General features: G+C 39.3%; 1 protein-coding gene across 1 annotated transcript in view; it reads left to right on the top strand.

The window, feature by feature from the left end:
* Positions 1 to 22,053, top strand: part of GPC4 (glypican 4) — a 108,486-nt gene that overhangs the window by 61,574 nt on the left and 24,859 nt on the right. Inside the window, exon 2 of the mRNA XM_004437266.3 lies at positions 12,025 to 12,183. Within this exon, the coding sequence (XP_004437323.1) occupies positions 12,025 to 12,183 (159 nt within the window). The remainder of the gene's footprint in view (positions 1 to 12,024; positions 12,184 to 22,053) is intronic.

Below are 22,053 nucleotides of genomic sequence, written 5' to 3' on the forward strand. Positions count from 1 at the left end.
CAGGTGGTAGGGTACTAGATAGTGGTGAGGAGGGACTTTTTCAAGGTTGGGGACACTCAGCCTTGCAAAATGAGGACTCTGCCCCTCCTCCATCTGCCTGTGCTAAGGTTCAGAAGAATTTTTCTCTCATGTTATAAAAATTAACCCCGGTTCAACTGTGGCTCATGTCCATGTCCATGGGAACTGAGACTAATTAAGAGTCATTCAGTGCAGATTAATATTAGAGTAAGCTATAACTCACTGTGACCTTTAACAAGAACTTTGTGGAAGGAGATTGTAAGGGATGTAATTAAGTACAAATATTGAAAATGAACGTTTCTTTCCCCTTCATCATTTCATTGATGCCTGGCTAGGTTTAATGAATGGTGTGTAATGGCTTGAAATCTGATATTAGAGAATCATTTTTCTTTTTTTTCTTCAATTATTTTATTGAGATCATATTGGTTTATAACAGTGTGTAATTTCAGGTGTACGTTATTATATATCAGTTTCTGTATAGACTGCATCATGCTCACCACCAATAGTCTAGTTTTTATCTGTCACCGTACGTATGTGCCCCTTTATCCCTTTGGCCCATGCCCCCACACCCCTTCCCCTCTAGTAACCACTAATGTGTTAGAGAATCATTTTTCTTTATGTGAAGCAGTAGACTTTGCTATCAGTGTAAAAGCTTTCTAGATAACCATTTGCAGAAATATCTTTGGGAGAATACATGATGAATGAATATGTTGTTCTTTTAGGTATATTTTTCCTAGAAAGTAGATTTACTGAAAACCTATTCATTCTCACACTATATTTTGGAGGGAAGAGTTTTAGGTATGTCGTGAAAGGAAGAGTAAAGAGAAGTACTATGAAAAAAAAGAGAAAATAATGTTAAAAATGTTCATGACCCACACAACCCATGAAATGTGTATAAAATGAAGGATATTAATATTTATATTAGAGCAAGTGTCTGATATCTGTAAGCCTCCCCACCCACCGACTGCATTTTCTTCTACGCTTGTGGTAAACTCGGTGCTCAGCTGCTCACCCTTTCTGATCTTGCTGTGAAGCCTAAATGGCTGTGGCAGGTTATCTGAGAATGGGCTTCCGGGGGGGGGGGGTTCTTTAGGGATTATTTAGAAATAATAAGGAAAACCGCTGCCTGTTGGATGTCTGGGGTTCAGTCTGGGGGGAGGAGGAAAGGAGTGTCTTCAGTATTTTTCTGAGGATAGCTTCCTCCTGTTGCTTTCTCTGAGGTCTTATGTGATCTCCCACAGGAGACTGCTCACAGGGGCAGTCATGAGACCAGCACACTTAAGGGTGCAGAGACAGGGCAAGACGCTGGTGGCCAGCATTCCCCCACCCTGGGAATCCCTATGACCCTCTGAGCCTGGTCTATTAGCTGTGTTAGATGGCCCTTCCAAAGCCTTGGTCTACGCCTGGCTTGGGTACATAGGTTCCAGAAGTACTTATTGGTCACCAAAGAAAAAAATGTCCTAGCTGATGGTGTTTCCTGTCTAGGATACTTTTTTTTTTTTTTTTGGTGAGGAGATCAGCCCTGTGCTAACATCTGCCAATCCTCCTCTTTTTTGCTGAGGAAGACTGGCCCTGGGCTAGCATCCGTGCCCATCTTCCTCCACTTTATATGGGGCGCCGCCACAGCATGGCTTGACAAGCAGTGCGTCGATGCGCGCTTGGGATCCGAACTGGCGAACCCCGGGCCGCCACAGCAGAGGGTGCACGGTTAACCGCTTGTGCCACCGGGCCGGCCCCTAGGCTACTTTTTATTTGTAGTAAATATGTAACTGAGGCATTTGGAATCATTTATTTATCCCCAGGCATTCCGTTAAATTATGATTCCAATGAAAATCATAAATTAGTATTTGAGAGAAACTCTCAAATACTACGTACTACGTACGCTTGAATCATTGACAGAAAGGAACTTCTCTTTTGTTAGTTGTAAAACAAGAGAGCTCCCCATCTTTTCCCACCTGCCTCTAGCTACCTCCCAAGGACCTCCAGCACATTTCCCTGAGCCTTTTATTAGCACTGACTGCTTAGGTGTATAGTAGTCCCCCCTTATCCTTGGTTTCACTTACCCATGGTCAGCCACAGTCTGAAAATATTAAATGGAAAATTCTAGAAATAAACAATTCGTAAGTTTTAAATTGTGCACCATTCTGAGTAGTGATGAAATCTCACACCGTCCTGCTGCTCTGTCTTGCCTGGAATGTGAATCATCGCTTTGTCCAACGAATCCACATTGTATACACTACCTGCCCGTTGGTCACCTAGTAGCCCTCTCGGTTATCAGATCAACTTTTGTGGTATCGCAGTGCTTGTGTTCAAGTCATCCTTATTTTACTTAATAAAGACCCCAAAGCACAAGAGCAGTGATGCCGGCAATTCAGATATGCCAAAGACAAGCCGTAAGGTGCTTCGGTTCAGTGAAAAGGTGAAAGCTCTCGACTTAACAAGAAAGAAAAAAAATTGTATGCTGAAGTTGCTAAGATCTATGGTAACTGTTATTACAATATATTGTTATAATTGTTCTATTTTATTATTAGTTATTGTTGTTAATCTCTTACTGTGCTTAATTTATAAATTAAATGTTATCATAGGTATGTATGTATAGGAAAAAACATAGTATAGTATAGTATCGCCCATGGATGGGGGGGACTACTATTTTTATTGGATCTTCAGAATTGTTGAAGAGTTTGGGGTTAATCACCAGTATTATTATTCCTGTTGAGTCCTGGACCTAGACAAAGTGGTTGTAAATGTGCACAATAGGCGCAGTTGCTCTAGCTGCTCTCAAGTGATGGTAACATAAGGTCAAAGTGTGCATTTAAGGCCATTCCCTCAGTTTGATTAATGTGCTTTGCTTTAGTAAACCTTTGGTGCAGTTAAATGGGGTTCTAAGATTGTCAGATATAAACTTTGGTTCATAATTTACTTATCATTTAAAAAGCAATAAAAAGCCCTGTTTAACTTCTATCTGGAGTGGATTTTAAAGCTGTTGCAAGCTTACTGAAATGAAGTGTGGAGTTTTAAAGTAGCAACCATAACTCTTCTAACTACACTTACACGAAGGTATTCTTAGAAAAATATAAAACTGATTTTTGAATTGTATGTGTTTCTGATTGGCCTTCTCTATCCTACCTTGCAGGATTAGTGGACCTGAAAATAATTGGCAGTCTTAAGCCCTCCAGAGCTATATTTTGGCAAGGTTTTACAAAATGCTAACTACCTGCATTTCTCTTCCTGATTGGTAGGTGATCTCAAATCTGCATAATGACTGTAATTTGTGTCCTTTATTATTAAGGTTTAGGTCAAATGACTTGAGGCTTTCGATGTGCATAGCACATTATATGCAGTAATTTCACTCCTTTTTGTAAGGGGGGAGGATGGATTAATGTATACATTCCCCCACCCCCCCTGGGATTATTAAAAACCTTTAGAGATTTTCTTTCTTTGTTCTCATGAAGTAGAGCGTTGTATATTCCTCCTGGGGTTCTTAGGTATCTCAGAAGGGCTGGCGTTATACAGCAAGCTGCATTTCAGCTCACTTTGTGGCTACGTGAATTTAGATCTAGAAAGTGAACAGAGACTATTTTGATAACTCTTTAGACCAATCAATGGCAAGAAATTGTTTTACTTTCAGAACAAATAAAAATTAGGAAAAGACTGAAGTAGCAATTGAGGGATTAGGAAAATTACAGGGCAAATAATAGCTGAATGTAGCTCCCCAATATTAGGATTACAAGTATTTATATTTTTTAAAAGCCTGATGAAAGTCTCCTCCCCCTCTTGCACACGTATTTATCCTTTTTACTTTGAAAACTGAAGCTTGCTTTTTTTGTGTGTGTGAGGAAGATCAGCCCTGAGCTAACATCCATGCCAATCCTCCTCTTTTTGTAGAGGAAGACTGTCCCTGAGCTGACATCTATTGCCAATCCCCTCCTTTTTTTTTTCCCTTTTTCTCCCCAAAGCCCCAGTAGATAGTTGCATGTCATAGTTGCACATCCTTCTAGCTGCTGTATGTGGGACGCCACCTCAGCATGGCCGGGGAAGCAGTGCGTCGGTGCGCACCTGGGATCCGAACCTGTGTCGCCAGTAGCGGAGGGCACGCACTTAACCGCTAAGCCATGGGGCCAGCCCCAAAGCTTGCTTTTTTTAAAAAAAAAATAAAACTTTATCCTAGAAGAGTTAGAGTTACAGAAGTTGGGAGGATAGCACAGTTTTCCTATACCCCACACCCAGTTTTCTCTGTTATTAACATCTTACATTAGTGTAGTACATTGTCACAATTAATAAAGCAATATTGATGCATTGTTATTCACTAAAGTCCATACCTTATGCTGATTTCCTTAGTTTTTTTTTTTGCTAACAGTTTTATTGAGATATAATTAATTTCCCAAACTAGTCACCCATGTAAAGTATACATTGGCTTTTAATATACTTACAGAATTGTGCATCCATCACCAAAATCAATTTTAGAACATTTTCGTCATTCCAGAAAGAAATCCCCTAGCTTTTAGCTGTAACCCTTCTTAACTTTCCATTTCCCCACCCCACATCTTCCCCCCTCATCCCCAGTCAACCACTAATTCAATTTCTGTCTCTATAGATTGACATATGCTAGATATTTTGTAAAAATGGAATCATACAATATGAGGACTTTTGTGACTGGCTCTTTCACTTAACATAGTGTTTTTGAGATTTCAGCCATGTTGTAACACATATCAGAACTTCATTCCTTCTATGGCTGAATAATATTCCATTGTATGGTTATATACCACATTTTGTTTATCGATCTGTTGATGGACATCTGGCTATTACGAATAATGCTGCTATGAACATTTGCATGTAAGTTTTTGTGTGATTTCCTTAGTTTTCCCCAGTGTCTTTTTCTGTTTCAGGATCCCATCCAGGATACCACATTATATTTCATCATCATATCTCCTTAGGCTCTCAAGGCTTTGCTTTTGATGGCCTGTTAGATAATTGTCTGTGCTTAATTGTCATCAGTTTACCATCACTTAAGCATGCCACTCAACTCCTAAGTGATAATACTCTATTTTCTGACTATCTTGACTCCCCTAAATTCCACCTCCAATAAGAAATTTTTCTGAAGTAGCTGGAAGAGAGAAGGTGCTGCTCTCTTGGCTCCTGTCCTTAACCTAGTACAAGTGTCAGAAAAGTCTCTTCATGGAGAACTTCAGTAGCTTACTGGAGTATAGTAGAGGTTCTTCATTTCTGTCTTTGTTTTGTAGTTGCACTGTTTTACATTTGCATAATGCTTCCTTGTTTACAAAGGGCTTTTTTAGGCTCCAGTGCGTAAGTGACTTCCCCAAGAGCCTACAGTGAATCACGTAGTGCTGTGACTCCAACCCATATTCCTGACTCTCCAGGTCAGTCTTCTTATCCCTAGACTACCATTAGCCCTGCAGAATGAAAGATCCAAGTAGAGCTAAGCATTTGGAACCTTTTAAATTCACTTAAAACCCCCTCGTAAAGAGCCAAGTTTTCTTCAAACCCCAAGTGTGGTACTCAGTTTCTGCAAGAAAGGCCAATGCAAAATTGTAGTCTCTTACATTTGCAATTTACAAAGTGCTTTCCAGACTGTTCTTCTCAAATGTTCGTCACTGCAGCCCTTACCCTTAGGATGCAGCTTCTGTCTCTTTTATTTAACAAAGGCATTTGGTTGCTTTATTGGTAAAATCAGGTGGGGTACAGAGACTGTCTGCCTTACAAAGCATGCTGGTGCAGGCAAGCCTGTGTTGTCTGCCTCTGTGTCCCCTAAAGGTTTTTGGCTGTTGTGTCCTCCATTTAGGACTCTGAGGGAGTAATCACTAGAGATTTACTTTACTTCCTACAAGTACAGAGAGCTAACACCTTGGTGGTAACTATAAGTCTTCCTCTATCACCATCCCCCTAAAAATGTGTGAGAATCTGAGAGACATTTTCTTGGCATCTAGTTAGACTTCAAAATGAACTTTCCAAGAGAGATGTGGAAAAAGGTTGTAAGATATAGTTAACAACAGTCAAGTTGATAGTAAATAAGCTGAAGGCTGGCCTGAGAACCTAGCCACCATTTATAACATTTTCTATGGGAAGGTGGGTTATGAGCAACTGGAAATAAATGGACATTAGCTGCACCCCATTTGTGCATCAGAGCCCGCCTTTGGTGAGAGGAGTAAATGAGATAAAATGAGAGAGCCCAGTTCCAAAGATGGTTGGCCATGGAGCCCTGCTAAAGGACGGAATAGATTTCTCATATTCAGTGCCTGCTTCTTTCACCATTGATTTGAAAAAAAGAACCAATACACACTCGGCAGGATTGAGTAGTAATTTATTGTGATTGTCTTTGTTTAGCTTTGAAAACTAAAGCATTGATATTAAGACTAAAGAGAAATTACATAGAGCTGGCGTGATTGAAAAATGTTTGGCACTTTTGAGTGATTTTTTTGTTTTTAATGCCATAGAGTTAAGCTTTAAAAGCATGCTTCGTTGAATCTCATCCGAGCCTCCTAGGACAGGGCTAGGGGACCTTTTTTCTTTTGAGGGCCACTGACCCACAAAGAAAGAAACTAATCAAGCCATATACAAAAAGCAACTTAATTTAGGTGCTTCCTTAGAAAACCATAAAGCATTCAATTCACCTGCTTTTTAAATTAAGAACAGGGAGCTCTCAACAAGTACAACAAATAAAAATTTTCTTTGGTTCCGTGTTATGTGCAGTTAAAAGAGGTGCAGTGGGGTAAGAACGAACAATATGGGCAAAGTAAAAGAGTGGAAAGCAGACAGGAGAGTTTTAAGGGCCCAGGAGAGAGACATGGAGAAGAACCTATACATAACAGGGCTTTGGGAAGCAGGAGGTTGAGTTAGGGAAATAGAGGAGACAAATCACAGTTGTGAATCATAACTCACTGTTCACTTGAGCTGTTGGATTAACTGGTTAACTACTATTCCAAGCTCTTCTGCAGCTCTAATGCTTGAGCCTTTCAAGTAATAATTCTTAATTTTTTTTTTATTGAGGTCACATCAAGTAATCATTTTTAAGGAAGGATATGTATCAGAATCATCTAGGGCCCCTTTAAAAAAATTTACCTGCCCAGTGCTACCCCTGCAGTGGCTGTCTACCTGTCCCATATTGGATTCTGTTATCCCTGTGCTCAACTCACAGTCTAAAGAAAAAATTGTGACATCTTTCTTAGAAGTATATGGGATCACCAAGTTTGGAAAGGAGATGTCCAGAAAAGAAGATGTTTCTCATTTGGAAGCAGCATTTTAGAAGCAGTTTCAAACAGCCAAAATAGAATGTTTTTCAAATAATCTATATGCCCTAGCTTTTAATGATATAAACCATTTTTGGTACTTAAAGTAGAAATAGTCAAGTTTTAAAAATCAAATGAGTTGCTCGAGTTTTAACCAGAACGTGGAGCTCTAATTCCATTTTCAGATGTGCCAAGACTGTCCCCCTTTCCTCCTTGTGCTTCTCATCAGCAGAAACTGGTTATGGCACTGAATCCCCAGTAGCCTGAGTATGTCTGGGGATTTAATTCTCAAGTGTGTCTTGGACCGCGTGTGTCTCAGGCAGGGCTTTTGGCAAGAATGTCAAATTACGTTTTTAAGTAATGCTTTTTAGAAATGCAGACAGAGTAAGTGGTGCGTTCAAGGCTATATGGGCTAGAGTGGCATGTTGGAATGGGCTTGTTTGTACTGCGGGGAAGAGGACTCTGCCAGCAGAAACATTAGCCAAGTATCTACCCTGTTGTCATCCTTTACACAAGGCAAGCCTTTTACCATTGGACAAAGTCTTCCCGGAAAGATCTCTCTGAAATGAAAGTTGACTCTTTTCTTTTTTATTATGTATTGCCAAAACAAAGATGTACTCCAGTGTTCAGGTATAAGCAGGTCTCTGTGAGGTCCTGCTCAGGGCCCCTGGTGGATATGAAGTGGGCGGAGTACATGGGCCATGCTGGGCCTTTTATACATGCCAGTGTAAACGCTGCTTTCTACTTTCTGCAGGTTACCAGTAAAACTTTTATTGCTATTACCCATTTTTGATGGATGTCTCCTCAATGTAAAATTCCTGTGGGTAAGTTTAAACCCCTCAACGTCTAGCACCTTCTTAAATGTAGAAAATTATTTTTTCTTGCTGTCTCTTCAAATTTTCTGGCTTCTGTTGTCTGTATGTCTGTGCACATGTGCATTGGGGGTGCTTTTCCTTAGACTTAGAAGCCTATTTTGACAGGATGCAATAAGTGGCCCTTTAATTTATTATGTGTGAAGTCAGTTAAGATTAGGTGAACGTAGATTATTTTCCAAACTCGTGAGTTGTTTTGCCTTGGAAATTCAATGCATACCACAATGGAATCTTTGCAGGGGCTTGAAAACCAGCCTGTGATGAATTTTAGCTTGTGACAACCTTAAAAAGTAGCTGCTCCCTTAGTATACTTCATTTAAATAGCCCTGCGTGTCTTAAATTCTCATTCTGAGCATTCCAGTTAATTTTCTGTGTGGGGTGTGAGTGTGATATGGATTGATTATTTATTTATTTATTTATTGTTTAGTCTTTTTTTTTTTAATTTTTTGTTTATTGCAGTAACATTGGTTTATAACATTGTATAAATTTCAGGTGTACATCATTATACTTCTATTTCTGCATAGATTACATCATGTTCACCACCCAAATACTAATTACAACCCATCACCACACACATGTGCCGAATTATCCCTTTCGCCCTCCTCCCTCCCCCCTTCCCCTCTGGTAACCACCAATCCAATCTCTGTCTCTATGTGTTTGTTTATTGTTGTTATTATCTACTAATTAATGAAGGAAATCATACGGTATTTGACCTTCTCCCTCTGACTTATTTCACTTCGCATTATACCCTCGATGTCCATCCATGTTGTCACAAATGGCTGGATTTCATCGTTTCTTATGGCTGAGTAGTATTCCATTGTGTATATACCACATCTTTATCCATTCGTCCCTTGATGGGCACTTAGGTTGCTTCTAAGTCTTGGCTATTGTGAATAACACTGCAATGAACACAGGGGTGCATGTATCTTTACGCGTTGGTGTTTTCACGTTCTTTGGATAAATACCCAGCAGTGGAATAGGTGGATCATATGGTAGTTCTATCCTTGATTTTTTGAGGAATCTCCATACTGTTTTCCATAGTGGCTGCACCAGTTTGCACTCCCACCAGCAGTGTATGAGAGTTCCCTTCTCTCCACATCCTCTCCAACACATGTTGTTTCCTGTCTTGTTAATTATAGCCATTCTGACGGGCGTGAGGTGATATCTCATTGTAGTTTTGATTTGCATTTCCCTGATAGTTAATGATGTTGAACATCTTTTCATGTGTCTGTTGGCCATCTGTATATCTTCTTTGGAGAAATGTCTGTTCAGGTCTTTTGCCCATTTTTTAATTGGGTTGTTAGTTTTTTTGTTGTTGAGATGCATGAGTTCTTTGTATATTTTGGAGATTAAGCCCTTATCAGATGTATGGTTTGCAAATATCTTCTCCCAATTGTTAGGTTGTCTTTTCGTTTTGTTGATGGTTTCCTTTGCTGTGCAGAAGCTTTTTAGTTTGATGTAGTCCCATTTGTTTATTTTTTCTATTGTTTCTCTTGCCCGGTCAGACATGGTGCTTGAAAATATGTTGCTAAGACCAATGTCGAAGAGCGTACTGCCTATGTTTTCTTCTAGAAGTTTCATAGTTTCATGTCTTACATTCAAGTCTTTAATCCATTTGGAGTTAATTTTTGTGTATGGTGTAAGGTAAGGGTCTACTTTCATTTTTTTGCATGTGGCTGATATGGATTATTTAATACAGCTACAACGAGCACTGTACTAGTTGGGGTCCTTCGTATTATTTGATATGTTAAACCTGTGTTGGGAGAAATCCTCAACCCTGAATCCAGGAAACAACTGGATAGGTCTCTGTTAATTATATGTCCCAGTTACTGAAGGCCTGCTGTAAACTTGTTAAGCCAGTGAAGAGGGAGTTTTGTTTTTGGTTGTAATGAAGGTGTTTCCAGAAAACTGAGCCTTAGCAGCCCGTCTTCTTTCACTAATGAGAGCTAAGATTCTGCAACTTCACAGCTCCTAAACTCTTTTACACAACCTTTTCCCCCTTTTTGTGTTAGAATTATCTGTTGACCAAGGGTTTCAAAAATGCCAAAAGAAACTTTTAGCAGTTTCTGGAAGAGGAAGGTATTTGAAGATTGTTTCCCTTTCCCCCCTTCCGTAGATAGTCCTTGGATGTTGCATGCCCCTTTTTGTCTGGCAGTAACACTCTCCCTACTTTTCAATTGCCAGAAAGCAAGAATGATCAGGAATATGTATATATAATTATGTAATTATTTGCATATGTCCCATTGACGATCCTAGTGTTAGTCAAATAAGTTGCCAACTCAATTTTATCTGAAATACCCACCCCTCCTCAAAGCCACTTTGGTATCTATCTCAAGTGAAGACTTATTTTCTCTAAGCACACACAACCAAGAAGCAGCAATGGCCAGCTCATGGCCCAGTGTATTTCTCAGGCTTAGTGTTGTTAGAAAGATTTGCTCTGCATTCTCCTCCCCTTTATTTATTTTACATGCTTACCGTTGATAGGTTCCTATGTCTTCAATATACTCAGTCCTGAGTTCCTGAGATCTTGATTCTTTTGAGACCCCTTTCATCTTACATGGAACACGGACAACAATAGCGGAAGGAACAGTGGAAGTGAATCCTTTTAAACGTGTACCCGGTTATACTAGGATACCTATACCACACCAGTTAATATTGGAGTGACTAAAGTGATAGCACCTAGTGGGGTTTATTTTTGAGTGGCACCGCATCATTATGAGGGAGAGGTATGGTCTCTTCAAAGCACAATATTTGTTCTGTGACAGCAGGAACAAGGTGTGGGTGAACTTTGGGATGTATTAAAAAAAAAAAAAGGAAGCCCTCTAAACCTTCACGTCCAAACCACAAGCAGTTGGTGTAGGGGAGGGAGATACTTCGTGGGCTGAGCTGCTGTGGGGTGACATGTCTTTGATTTCTCTTGACTCGTAGGGCTGCCTCACTACATAAAGATCACATTGATTGGAAGCCATTAGTCTATGTTGGGATGAGTGGCTACATTGCACAGAATCATGAGGTCTATACATTGTCTGACATCTGCACAGAAGGCACTGGACAAGAACATCTTAAAATTGAGGATCGTTTAATAACAGCCTTTGTGACTTGTCACAAACTCAAATGATCCAGCATGAGCTCCCGTTGTTTCCTCTTGGATGACAATTCTGAAATGCACTTATCCCTTTGCTTCCCCACAGTGTAACTATCACTCATACATTTGTTCAGTGTTTGGTTGTTGTCACATATTTTGTAAATCATTCTTTGTTAAGGGTACACTCTCTTGGAATGTAAACTCTCAAAGCTAGAAAAACTATGTCTCATTTGTGTGACTTGTACGGTGTTTTGCATAGAATCTCAAAGAAATATAAAAGAGACTTGGGTTGATATTGAATGATGCTCTGTTTACTGGCTACACTGATTTTCCTATTGTGTAGCAGTCTTCCTGATTGGAAAGTTCTTTTATCTTTTGGAGGTGGCTTTATTATTTTATTTTTCCAAGAAGGGAATAAACTTTTTTTTTTTAAAAGATTTTATTTATTTTATTTTTTCCCCCCAAAGCCCCAGTAGATAGTTGTATGTCATAGCTGCACATCCTTCTAGTTGCTGCATGTGGGACTCGGCCTCAGGATGGAGGGAGAAGTGGTGCCTTAATGCGCACCCAGGATCCGAACCCGGGCCACCAGCATTGCAGAGCGCGCACTTAACCACCAAGCCACAGGGCCGGCCCATAAACGTTTTTAGTTTAATGAAACTTTTCAGGTACACACGATGCCTAAACCTTTGCAGGAACCTCACGGATGGAAATGAAGCAGAGTGTGTACACCTAAACCAAACTCTTCCTTCTTGGACTTGATGAATGATGATGGCGATTGATTGTCCTACGTTTTATCTTCCAGGCGATCATTTGAAGATCTGTGCCCAGGGTCATACCTGCTGCTCTCAAGAGATGGAGGAGAGGTACAGCCTGCAAAGTAAAGATGATTTCACAAGTGTGGTCAGCGAACAGTGCAATCATTTGCAAGCCATCTTTGCTTCTCGTTACAAGAAGTTTGATGGTATGTATTAGAACTTTGGTCCAAGTAAGCATCAATATTTGCTTTGTCCTTGAATTTGTTTTATACCTTTTATTCAAGTCACATTTAAGAGCTGACAGTTAAGTTTGTACGGTTGCTTTTTCAGAACTCCTCTGTTCTCTCAGTTTTCTCCCAAGATATTTTCCTTGTCGGATCTCAGGGGCAAGTTAACCCCACAGCTTTATTGCTAGAATCCTTCCGGATGCACTAGAATCTGTATGGTAGGCATTATGGAAATGTGGTCAAAGGAGCAAAAAATAGATTAAAGTAGTTTAAATGCTTTCATTTATTTTCTTGGGTAAACACGGAATAGTGTTGTTGACGTAAGTCACTAAAAAAAAATCTTCCTAATAAAAAGCAGGCATCTGAAAACTTAGTCAAAATAACCATCGAGATTCTGCAGATGCTGGCCCTCAGATTAAATTTCAAAATGGATACCCCAAAGACAACTAGAACCCTAAAGCTCTGTAGAAGACAGACAGGATTAAAGCTCAGCTCTCCACTTTCCATGCAGCAGTGACCCGGAAGTAGCTACTATGCGATAGTCTTCGTTAAGCTGGGCTCCATCCCTGGCCTGATTTGAGCTGGGGCTCTGGCTTAGTCTATCCATGTAAAGCCATGACCAAACCCATTTCAATCCCCTGTGCCAAACATGGGTTCTCACATGCACACTTTCTTTAAATAGTGAAGAAATAGCAATATGAGCCAAACAAGAGGCACTTCAGTCATATCTGAAGCAATGTTACAGATAACAGACTAAAAACTAGAGTATGGGGTCCAAAACACCTCAGGATTATTTTCTCTGGTGCTGTTCACTCAGTCTGAAGATTGTTATGAAGAAGATTTAATTTTAACAGGAATGATTTCCTTTGTGCCTGTTATAAAGGCCATTCTAATTACATAGTACCTTTGAAGCATGCTTTTCTTGACATTATGTGTGGTGAAGAAGTACAAGGCAAATTTTCGAGATGTGAAATGTCTTTGAGTATTTCTGTGAAGGGCTCGTTACCATGGTGAGACCTTGGGCTAAATTAGATTTGATATAGCTGATAAGGCAGTCCCCAGCTAAAGATCAGGTTGTATTTCAAATGTTGGCTTTGAGATTTGTTATTTGAAATGCATAACTGACTTAATAAGTTAGTTAGGTTCCCAGGCTATACCACGAAAGCATATTTAATTTTTAATGTAGTTGGACTAAAATTTTTTCTATGTAACGTACTATTTATCATACCCATTTTTTCCAACACTTTGTGTGCTTAATTGTGTTTAGTCTTAATTTTATCTCTTCCTTTCCTTGAATTGATAGAAATAATTTATATATCTATATGTCCTGTTTATGTTATTATCCCATACCCCCAACACACATGCTATAACTGTGAAAAGTATTTAACAGTATGTTAACACCACCTGAAGATAGGTGTTATTGGCAAAAGACATCATTAGACCATCTCTGTCTCTCTCGGTCACTAAATTATTAGTAGGATTATTGAAAAGAATGGTATTCTCTTGACTATGGCATTTCTCACTCAAGACAGTAACCAAAGCATTTTCTTTTACTTTGAGGAGAAAACTTAGAAAGATAATCAGATGGTCATCTTTGAAAACTTGAGATGCTATTTAAAAATTACCACTTGAGGGTTTAATAATGGAATTTACAAGGAAAAATCCTGCTTTTTTGAAATGGCTGCCTGCTGGTACCAAGATGGAGTGGAGGTAAAGCTGTTTCCAAGTTCCAAGGCCACCTCCTCCAAGTGGCCCCATTTCTTGTTAGACATGCTTCCTTCTGGTGTGGAGCCCACAAACATTAGTGACCTCTCTTGCCTGTGGGCCTGCTGGTTTAGCTATTCTTTCCCCCTCTTGCTCCCCATGGTTTTATAGCGTTACTCATGTGATTCCAATGTGTAGTTTTTAAAAAGCCATACAGAGAAACTTTATCAGTAAGTGTTAACATATGTTTTTTAAAAAAGGACAGAAAAACAGTTTCTCTTGCCCTTCCCTACCAGGCTTCACATTCAATAAATGTGTTAACACTGTTTCTTTATCAGTTTCAAGACTGGTCATGAAAAATGATTATGAAACTCCAGTTTGTTTCTTCTGACTTCAAATTAAAATGGCATAGACCATAAACGTCGTGAGCATAGATGAAATTTTTTTTTGAAGGAGTGGTAGCTGAAATGTGTTTGGTTTGGAGATCAGAACAGAACTGGGATCCTTTGCATATTTCCTCCAAGTTAGGTTTTCTGAGAAATTCAATGCTTTTATCTGATAAAACCTCAGTTGACTGTTATCCAACAAACTATAGTCCTCAAGTGGGTGCTACATTTATTGATTGACTGACTTTTAAGGATGGCAGTTAGGACCTGCCAACACATCTGAAGGCCTAAAGAGGATGTTGAGTGAAATTATATAGGGGCTATCTTGACTCTCAGAAATCCAAGGGTGGGGTGCTTTGGTCAAAGAATTATCCAAGCCATTATAAAAGCCAAACACTAGGTTGGCTTTTGATTGATGTGAATGGAAGAGAGGAAGTTGGGCAGAGTAACAAGATGGCAGCTGGAGAACCAAGATGAGGCAGTGAGGTGCCACAAAGAAGGCCGGGGACAAGTACTGAGGAGACAGCAAAGGGACACATGGAAACATGTCATCAAACAACTTCAAAGGAACATCTTTTGCCATCTCCAAGCTTACAGTATAAATTCAAAGTGGTGATCCTGAGCCCAGGGAACTTCTTCTGTCATCAAAACTTTAGTCATGTGTATGAGATACCTTCTAAGATGCCTTTCTAAGGCAGAAACAATTACTTTTTATAAATTTTTCAATAGAAATGAGGTTTGAAGGTTTTTAGGGGATTAGCCTTCTTTAACCAGAAATCATCCCATTGTCCTGGTTTTCCATCAGTCTGCCTCCATGAGCTCCAGTGAGAGTTGCATGGCAGCTCTGGCGGTTTGGAGCAGTTCCCTCATCTTGAAGGTCCTTTTTTATTCTACGCATTTAATTTTCTATGGTTTGCACATCTAAAGAGACTATACAGTCTATAAATCGGTTTTTAAGTTGTAAACTGTGCGCGCGCGCGCGCGCTTGTGTGTGTGTGTGTGTGTGTGTGTGTGTGTGTGTGTGTTTTCAGACCTGGGTGAAGTACAGAAGACCGCTTCCTTAGGCAGCACCCCTCCCCTCCCCCCACAAAATTCTCAAGTTTCCTTTATTTTAAACCTGTCCCTCTGAGTTTAAGGACTCCCCTCTCTGTTTTCCTACACTGTAATTTTCTTTATCCACTCTTTAACTTAGAATGTTCGATACCAGAAATCTACCCGCCTAGGCTCCAGATACAGAGCCAGAAAATGGTAGTGACAGAGCTAGCTGCTCCCCCTCTTGGCCACTTCTGGGAATTTTTTTTTTTTGGAAGTAGAACTGCTAATTAACATAACTGAATCAGTTCTCTCATGAATATGCTAATCAGATACTCAGTTCAGGGGGCTTTTGAAAGAATTGCTTGGCAAAGGGAATAGAAATAATAGAAGTAGGGCATAATCCGTGTTTTGGGACCACAACATAAAGACCCACCCCAAAATATCGTATTTTGTGAGAGACTAGTTGTTTGTAAAAGAAGCATAGTTAAATCAAACAACCCAAATAGATTAAGAAGATTAGAGCTGCCATGTTTAATATATTTCTGAATTACACAGTAAAAATGAAGTAACAATTATGAACATAGGCTATTGCTTAACAACTCTCCAAATCAAATTGTTTGCTAGATATTTTGCATGTTAGAAGAAATCTTAAGGAAATAGAGACGTTGTCTGATGCTAGTCCATTGGGAAAATTCCTTTCATTTGTCATTTAGAGCGAATGTAGCAACTCTGGACGGGTGGCAGACAGAGCACACTGAATTGTCAGCCTGGTTCTGCTGTGAACCCACTGTGACCTGGGGCAATTAACTGGGTCTCAGTTTTCCCGTCCATAAAATGAAGGGGTTGAGCTTAGATGCTCTCTAAAGACCCTTTCAATTCTAAAAATTTTGTGAATCTTCTAAACATGTGACTAGCCCAGCTGCTTTAGTGAAAGGTCTTACAAGATGTTAATTAGCCATCTGTATGGTACCCTCTGTTTTTCTCCTATCATTTCTGAACTGTCCGCTACTTTCACCAGGTCTTTGAAAACCCTCCCATGAGCCTGAAGCTTGTTAACTCGAATAATAGTAGAAATTTTCTGAATTAGCTTAAAAAGCACATAAAAGAAATAATTGTCTGTCCCATCTATCTGCATGGGCCAAGTGTAAATCAGAGTGGGCACCCTGCCCCTAAGCCCTCAAGCGCCCTTGTTTTCTATCATTTCACAAAGGCAGAACATGAAGCACTCTTCAGATTTAGCCAAATCTGTATTTTAATCACTGACTGAAAATTTTCCATCGTTTATGCTGCCCATTACTTCATTAGGCCCATAGGAAAACCAGTGTGGAGGCTCAGTGAGTTGAAGGCATTAGAATTTACATGCCCATGAAAGTAATGACCTCAGTTGGGAGTGAGCTGGCCACTCACCTTCAAAGACAAATAGATCCAGCTAAGCTTCATGGACATTAGCTAAGCTGAAATTTTTGAAATTTTCCTGACCCCTGATCTTAGCTATTTTTTAACTACATGGTTTTATTACTGTTCTTTGCATGGCCATACTGACTTATGAAAGACCTCCTGGGAGGTTTTTATGTTAAAAAAAAAAAAAAAAGTCTTAAACATCCTTAAAATAAATGTGTCGTAGAAATGTATGACATACGTACAACATAGGATTGCCTTTTAATCCTCACCTCAGATTTTATTCATTAAGGCATTTTTTAAAAATTGGTTTCTTTTTTAAACCTCTTCTACCGTACAGCAGGCAGCATTGCATAGGATGAGTAGCTTCAAAACTACAGAGAAAGACGTATGAGGCCTTCTGGCCTTTCTGCAAATGCGGTATTCTTTCCAGATCATGCTAATGGTCTTTGATTTAGTTGGAAAGTACTGCTACTCTTTCCTTTACAATTCTATTTTCTTTTCCTTCCGTGTGAAGGAGACTAAAATGCCAGGTATTTTTGCTAATTCTTTTATAATCTCTCTGTGAAACTTGATGAGAATGAGCCACTGCTAGGCTTACTGCAATCAAATCAAGAGCTCAGACCAAACGCACACATTTCTGTATTGACAAAGGTTTTCTGCCTTTGGAGTTGTTATCTGAAGTGTGACCAATTGTGGCTCTAGCCGAGGCTAGCTCATTGGATTGAAAGTGCTTGTGTAGCTTCCAGGGAGCCCTGAGCACTTTCACTTTGGGCCTCTGCTATTGGCTTTGACTTGTTAAGAAGGCATGGCATCAGCAAGAAGCAGCTCATCTGTTTGGAAGCAAGTACATAAATGGAAGAGCTTCAGCTGGGCTGCTTTTATCTACTTCGTTGGTTCATTGCACTTTGAGCCTGGGAGTTGAGAATGTTGTTGTTCATCTCTGCCCACCCTCTTTCCATGTGTCTGTCCGTCCAGGCAAAGAAAAGGGCTTATTTGATCTAGCACTGACTCCAGTGGATTGACTGAGATAATTCCCAGGCCAGTCAGGCCTTTCTTGTGTATTGTCCCTGCCCATTTCCATCACCCTCTCTCTTGAAAGAATTAGCAGAGCAATTGAAACTCTTGTAATAAATATGATTCAAACAGGGAGGGTGCTACATGGGCACACCTTTTCTGGAGGTTAATTTGGCAGTGTGTCAGAAGTTTTGAATACATTCATACCCTTTGATTCAGTAATTCTACTTCTAGGTATTTATCTCAAGGAAAGAAAGATCTGCATATAGATTTATGTACAAGGATGTTCATCACAGCATTATTTATAATAATGAAAAAGAGGAAATCAGCCTAAATGTCCCATAATGATTATATTATTATCTGTCCATATGGTGTCATAGTATACAGTTGTTAAAAATGATGTTTCTGAAGAATTTTTAATCGCATAGGAAATGCTAGCCATACAGTGTTATGTGAGGACAGGGTATAAATACAGTATGATCTCAAACATGTGGCATACATATCTTCATAAGAAAAAGACAGGAAGGAAATTCGATAAACCATTGTTGCTCTTTTAATGGCAAGATTATGGGTGATTTATATATTCTTCATACCTTTCCATATTTTTCAAATTGCTACAATTTTGAAAGGAATACTTTATAGGAAAAAATGTATTTTTTATGAAAAATGTAAGAACTGCTTTGGTGGTGTTTTAAAAAATGTTTGGATTTTTTCCTTAAGTATCACAATGCTCACTGTATGTAGACAATTTGGAAAAAGTAGAAAAATGTATCAAAGTCTCCAACAATTAAGTTGAATGAATAGAATAAAGAGAAATAAAGTTATTTTTGAAAACATGAAAGTATATTATTTTTTTGATTATAATAAAATGTCACTGAAAAATTTGGGTGAACAAAGTTGAGAAACATATTTTTTTTTTTTTTTTTAAAGATTTTATTTATTTTATTTTTTGCCCCCAAAGCCCCAGTAGATAGTTGTATGTCATAGCTGTACACCCTTCTAGTTGCTGTATGTGGGACTCGGCCTCAGGATGGACAGAGAAGTGGTGCCTCGATGCGCACCCGGGATCCGAACCCGGGCTGCCAGCATCGCAGCGCGCGCACTTAACCACCAAGCCACAGGGCCGGCCCGAGAAACATATTGAGAAAGTCACCCAACACCCAACCATCACCGTTGTATGTACCTCATCTTTTTTTTGGTGCAGGTCTATAATGCATATACATACATGCAAATTGTAATCATAACTGATTATGCTATTTTATGTCCTGATTTTTCTCTTGATATTAGATCATGAGCAGATAGACTGTATCATGAGATTTGTCTATGAGGCCATATCATAGATCCACATAGAGGTTAGTATATGGAACACTTGGAATGGCTTCTCCAGCCCCCTAGCTTACTTAAACATGGCTCAGCCTTCTCTGGGCACTTCTGATTGAGAAGGAATATAGGTCTGCTAAAGTGAATTGGCTAGCTGGTGCTGGGAGTACTTTTAATAGAAATGGAATGGGGTCCAGTGGAAGGGACCTTACAGTACTGAGCCTGTGTCCCTGGCCACATTAGCAAGAGACAGGGGCCATGAGAAATAAACATTGTATTTACTTACTAGGAGCTTTAGCATTCAAAATGCATTAACTAATAAAGTTTACCTTGGGAAAAAAGGACTGTTCCTACTTGGGCAGGATCCCCTAACTCCCTTTGAATGTTCACAGCCCCCAGTAACGGCTGCAGCTGGCGATTTTGTCATCCCAGGAGAGGTCTATTGATGTGCTGTCAGTTGATGAACGTTCATCAAGTACACGTCCTTTTAGTACATCATGCCCTAGCAGGCACTCTTAAGGAGTGAGATTATGCCAAGATAGAGGAAAGTGCCTGTTAAAAACTTGTACAGACTTTACCAAAAAAGTAAGACAGAGGGGGAGATAGTTATAAACCAGAGTTTCAGTCAAGTAAAATGCTTGCTTAATTTCCTTTTTTTCTTACATTTATAGATGCTTATGTTAGCTGTTCTTAATTAAATACTTGATCTTGGGCGAAAGAATGGATGGTATAATTCCTTGAGGTTTTTTTTAACAGTGTGAAAAGTATGATTTGTAGTGTTTACGAGGAAGCTTCTTTTCCTCAGGAATTTTGTTGATGTGGTAACTTCATGTTTGCATGCCACACCAGGGCTGTGAAATACAGCCTTTACAGTAAAGAGGAAATGAATCCTTATATGTAAAAGGCAGCTTCCTAATAAGATAAATACAAGGTAGTAATTTATAGCGCTAAGCAAATGGATTGAATAGAAGGGGCTTCCAGTCTCGGAAGGTCATGGGTTAATTCTAGAATGCATTCTAGCTCATTAATCAATAGGCAGTCGATTGTTTATAAAGGAGTAACTAATGGCATTTAATAGCAGAACTGGGGGCTTTTTGAGCTGTTTCAAGAATTTTGAATGTTTATTTGATGCAAGACAAGTGGCCGGGGGTAGAAGTCCCAAAAGTACATGGTGTTCTTCTTCTTTTTTTAAAAGACAGGATATTTACATAGAAAACTTTTATATGGAAAAGTTTTGCCTTTTCACTATGGTTTTTCCCATGTTAAACTGATGCTATTGACATTAAGAATAATCACATTTTAGAGCTGGAAAATACTTAAAATTCTCTAGCTCAACCCTTGTACTGAGCTGACTTCTGGCAAAGAAGGTAGTATGCAAATGAAGTACGTGGGGAGAGTTGGGGATTGATCTGCTGCTTAATTCTTAATTTTCCTTTGCCTAATCCTTCACCCTGATCCTATATACATGTGTGATGTGTATGCTCTTCTCTCTTTTAACATAATGTGAAATCTCTTCCCTAGGTTGAAGTTTCCTCACTCATGTTTTTCACTCAGTAGTCACTCCCACCCTCGTAGATGTCTGGCACATTTCACAGCCTTGGAAGCTAGAGCCATTAAGCATTTCCTTTGGCTAAATTGTTCCCAGTTTTATAAGGCCTTGGGTCTTCTTAACCAAGCTCCAGCAGCTTTGGCTTAATGTTCCCCCAGATGGATAATATTTGACTCTGCCAGGAAAAATAAAAACCAGATTAAAAGAGTTTTTAAATGATTGTAGATGTAAAGAAACCTTATGAAGAAACTCTAAAGGTGACAATAACATCACCTCACATATTACGACTAGTTTTCATTTATTGAGCATCTATTATGTGCCAGGCATTATCCATATGAGGTGAGTAGTAATAGCCCCATTTTATGGATGAGACAACAGAGGCTCAGCGGGGTTAGATCTTTTGTCCAATCAAGGTCATATAGCTCATAAATGAGATAGCCTATGCTTTTCCCACTGTGTCATGCTGCTTTAGATAAGTAGCATGTCACAGTGTTTATTTCCATTCCTATGTTAAGTGGTCATTCATGACCCCTAGGAGTAGCAGTTGCTTGATCCTTAGAACATAAATACTTAAGCCTCCAAAGTGAAAATTGAAGGAGAAATAAACCCTGATCACAGACACCATATTTCAAATGCTTGTAAGCTATCTCCTTTCTGACTCTCTTTCAGACACCAGTGGCGTCACTTAAAACAGACTCCCTGAGCAGCATTTTTCATGAACACAAGCAGTTGCTGCAAGGAAGATCTAATTTCCAATTAGCTCAGCTTCTGATCATTGTGGAACTCTGGTTTACATTGCTCCTGGCTGGTTCTCTCTTGGCCACCAAGTGTATCATAATTGGCTTCAGGCATAATGATTATGAAGGGATGATTGCTAGGTGTCTCAACCTACACAGTTCTTCTTCAGCAGTTAAGATCTGACCTTGATCCTTAATTCTGAATAATGAGGAAAAAAAGTGGAGATGAGTGTTGAGTGATTAATGAAGTTGCTGTTGATGGCTGTGGACCAGGACCTGAATGTCTAACTTGTGTTCTATTCCTCATTGTAGAAGGAAATGTCATAGGAAGAAAAGGGGGAGTGGGGATGTGAAAGAATTATACAAGAACATATGAGAGTGGCTAGTTTGATAGGAGGAACAGATGCAAGAGGTTTTTTTTTCCTTTTTTCCTTACAGCAAATTATTATGCTTTGGTTGATATTGTACTCAATTGGTATGGAGTTTAGAATTTAAATTATGTCTGCCATCCTTAGAGGGTCTCTTTGAGGCAGAAAGCTTAGGTAGAATAATCCCATTTAACAGGGCCAATAAGACTAAGTATAAGGAGAAATGAGTTTGGATCCTTTGGATCCCTTGACATTTGTTCTGTTGACTTCCATAGATGAATATTTAAAAACTTTCTGTATAAAATGAAGGATTAGGGATTTTATAGATGCTTTAA

Source organism: Ceratotherium simum, chromosome X (genome assembly GCF_057802395.1).
Source record: "Ceratotherium simum simum isolate JZ-2026a chromosome X, ASM5780239v1, whole genome shotgun sequence".
NCBI classification, from domain to species: domain Eukaryota; kingdom Metazoa; phylum Chordata; class Mammalia; order Perissodactyla; family Rhinocerotidae; genus Ceratotherium; species Ceratotherium simum.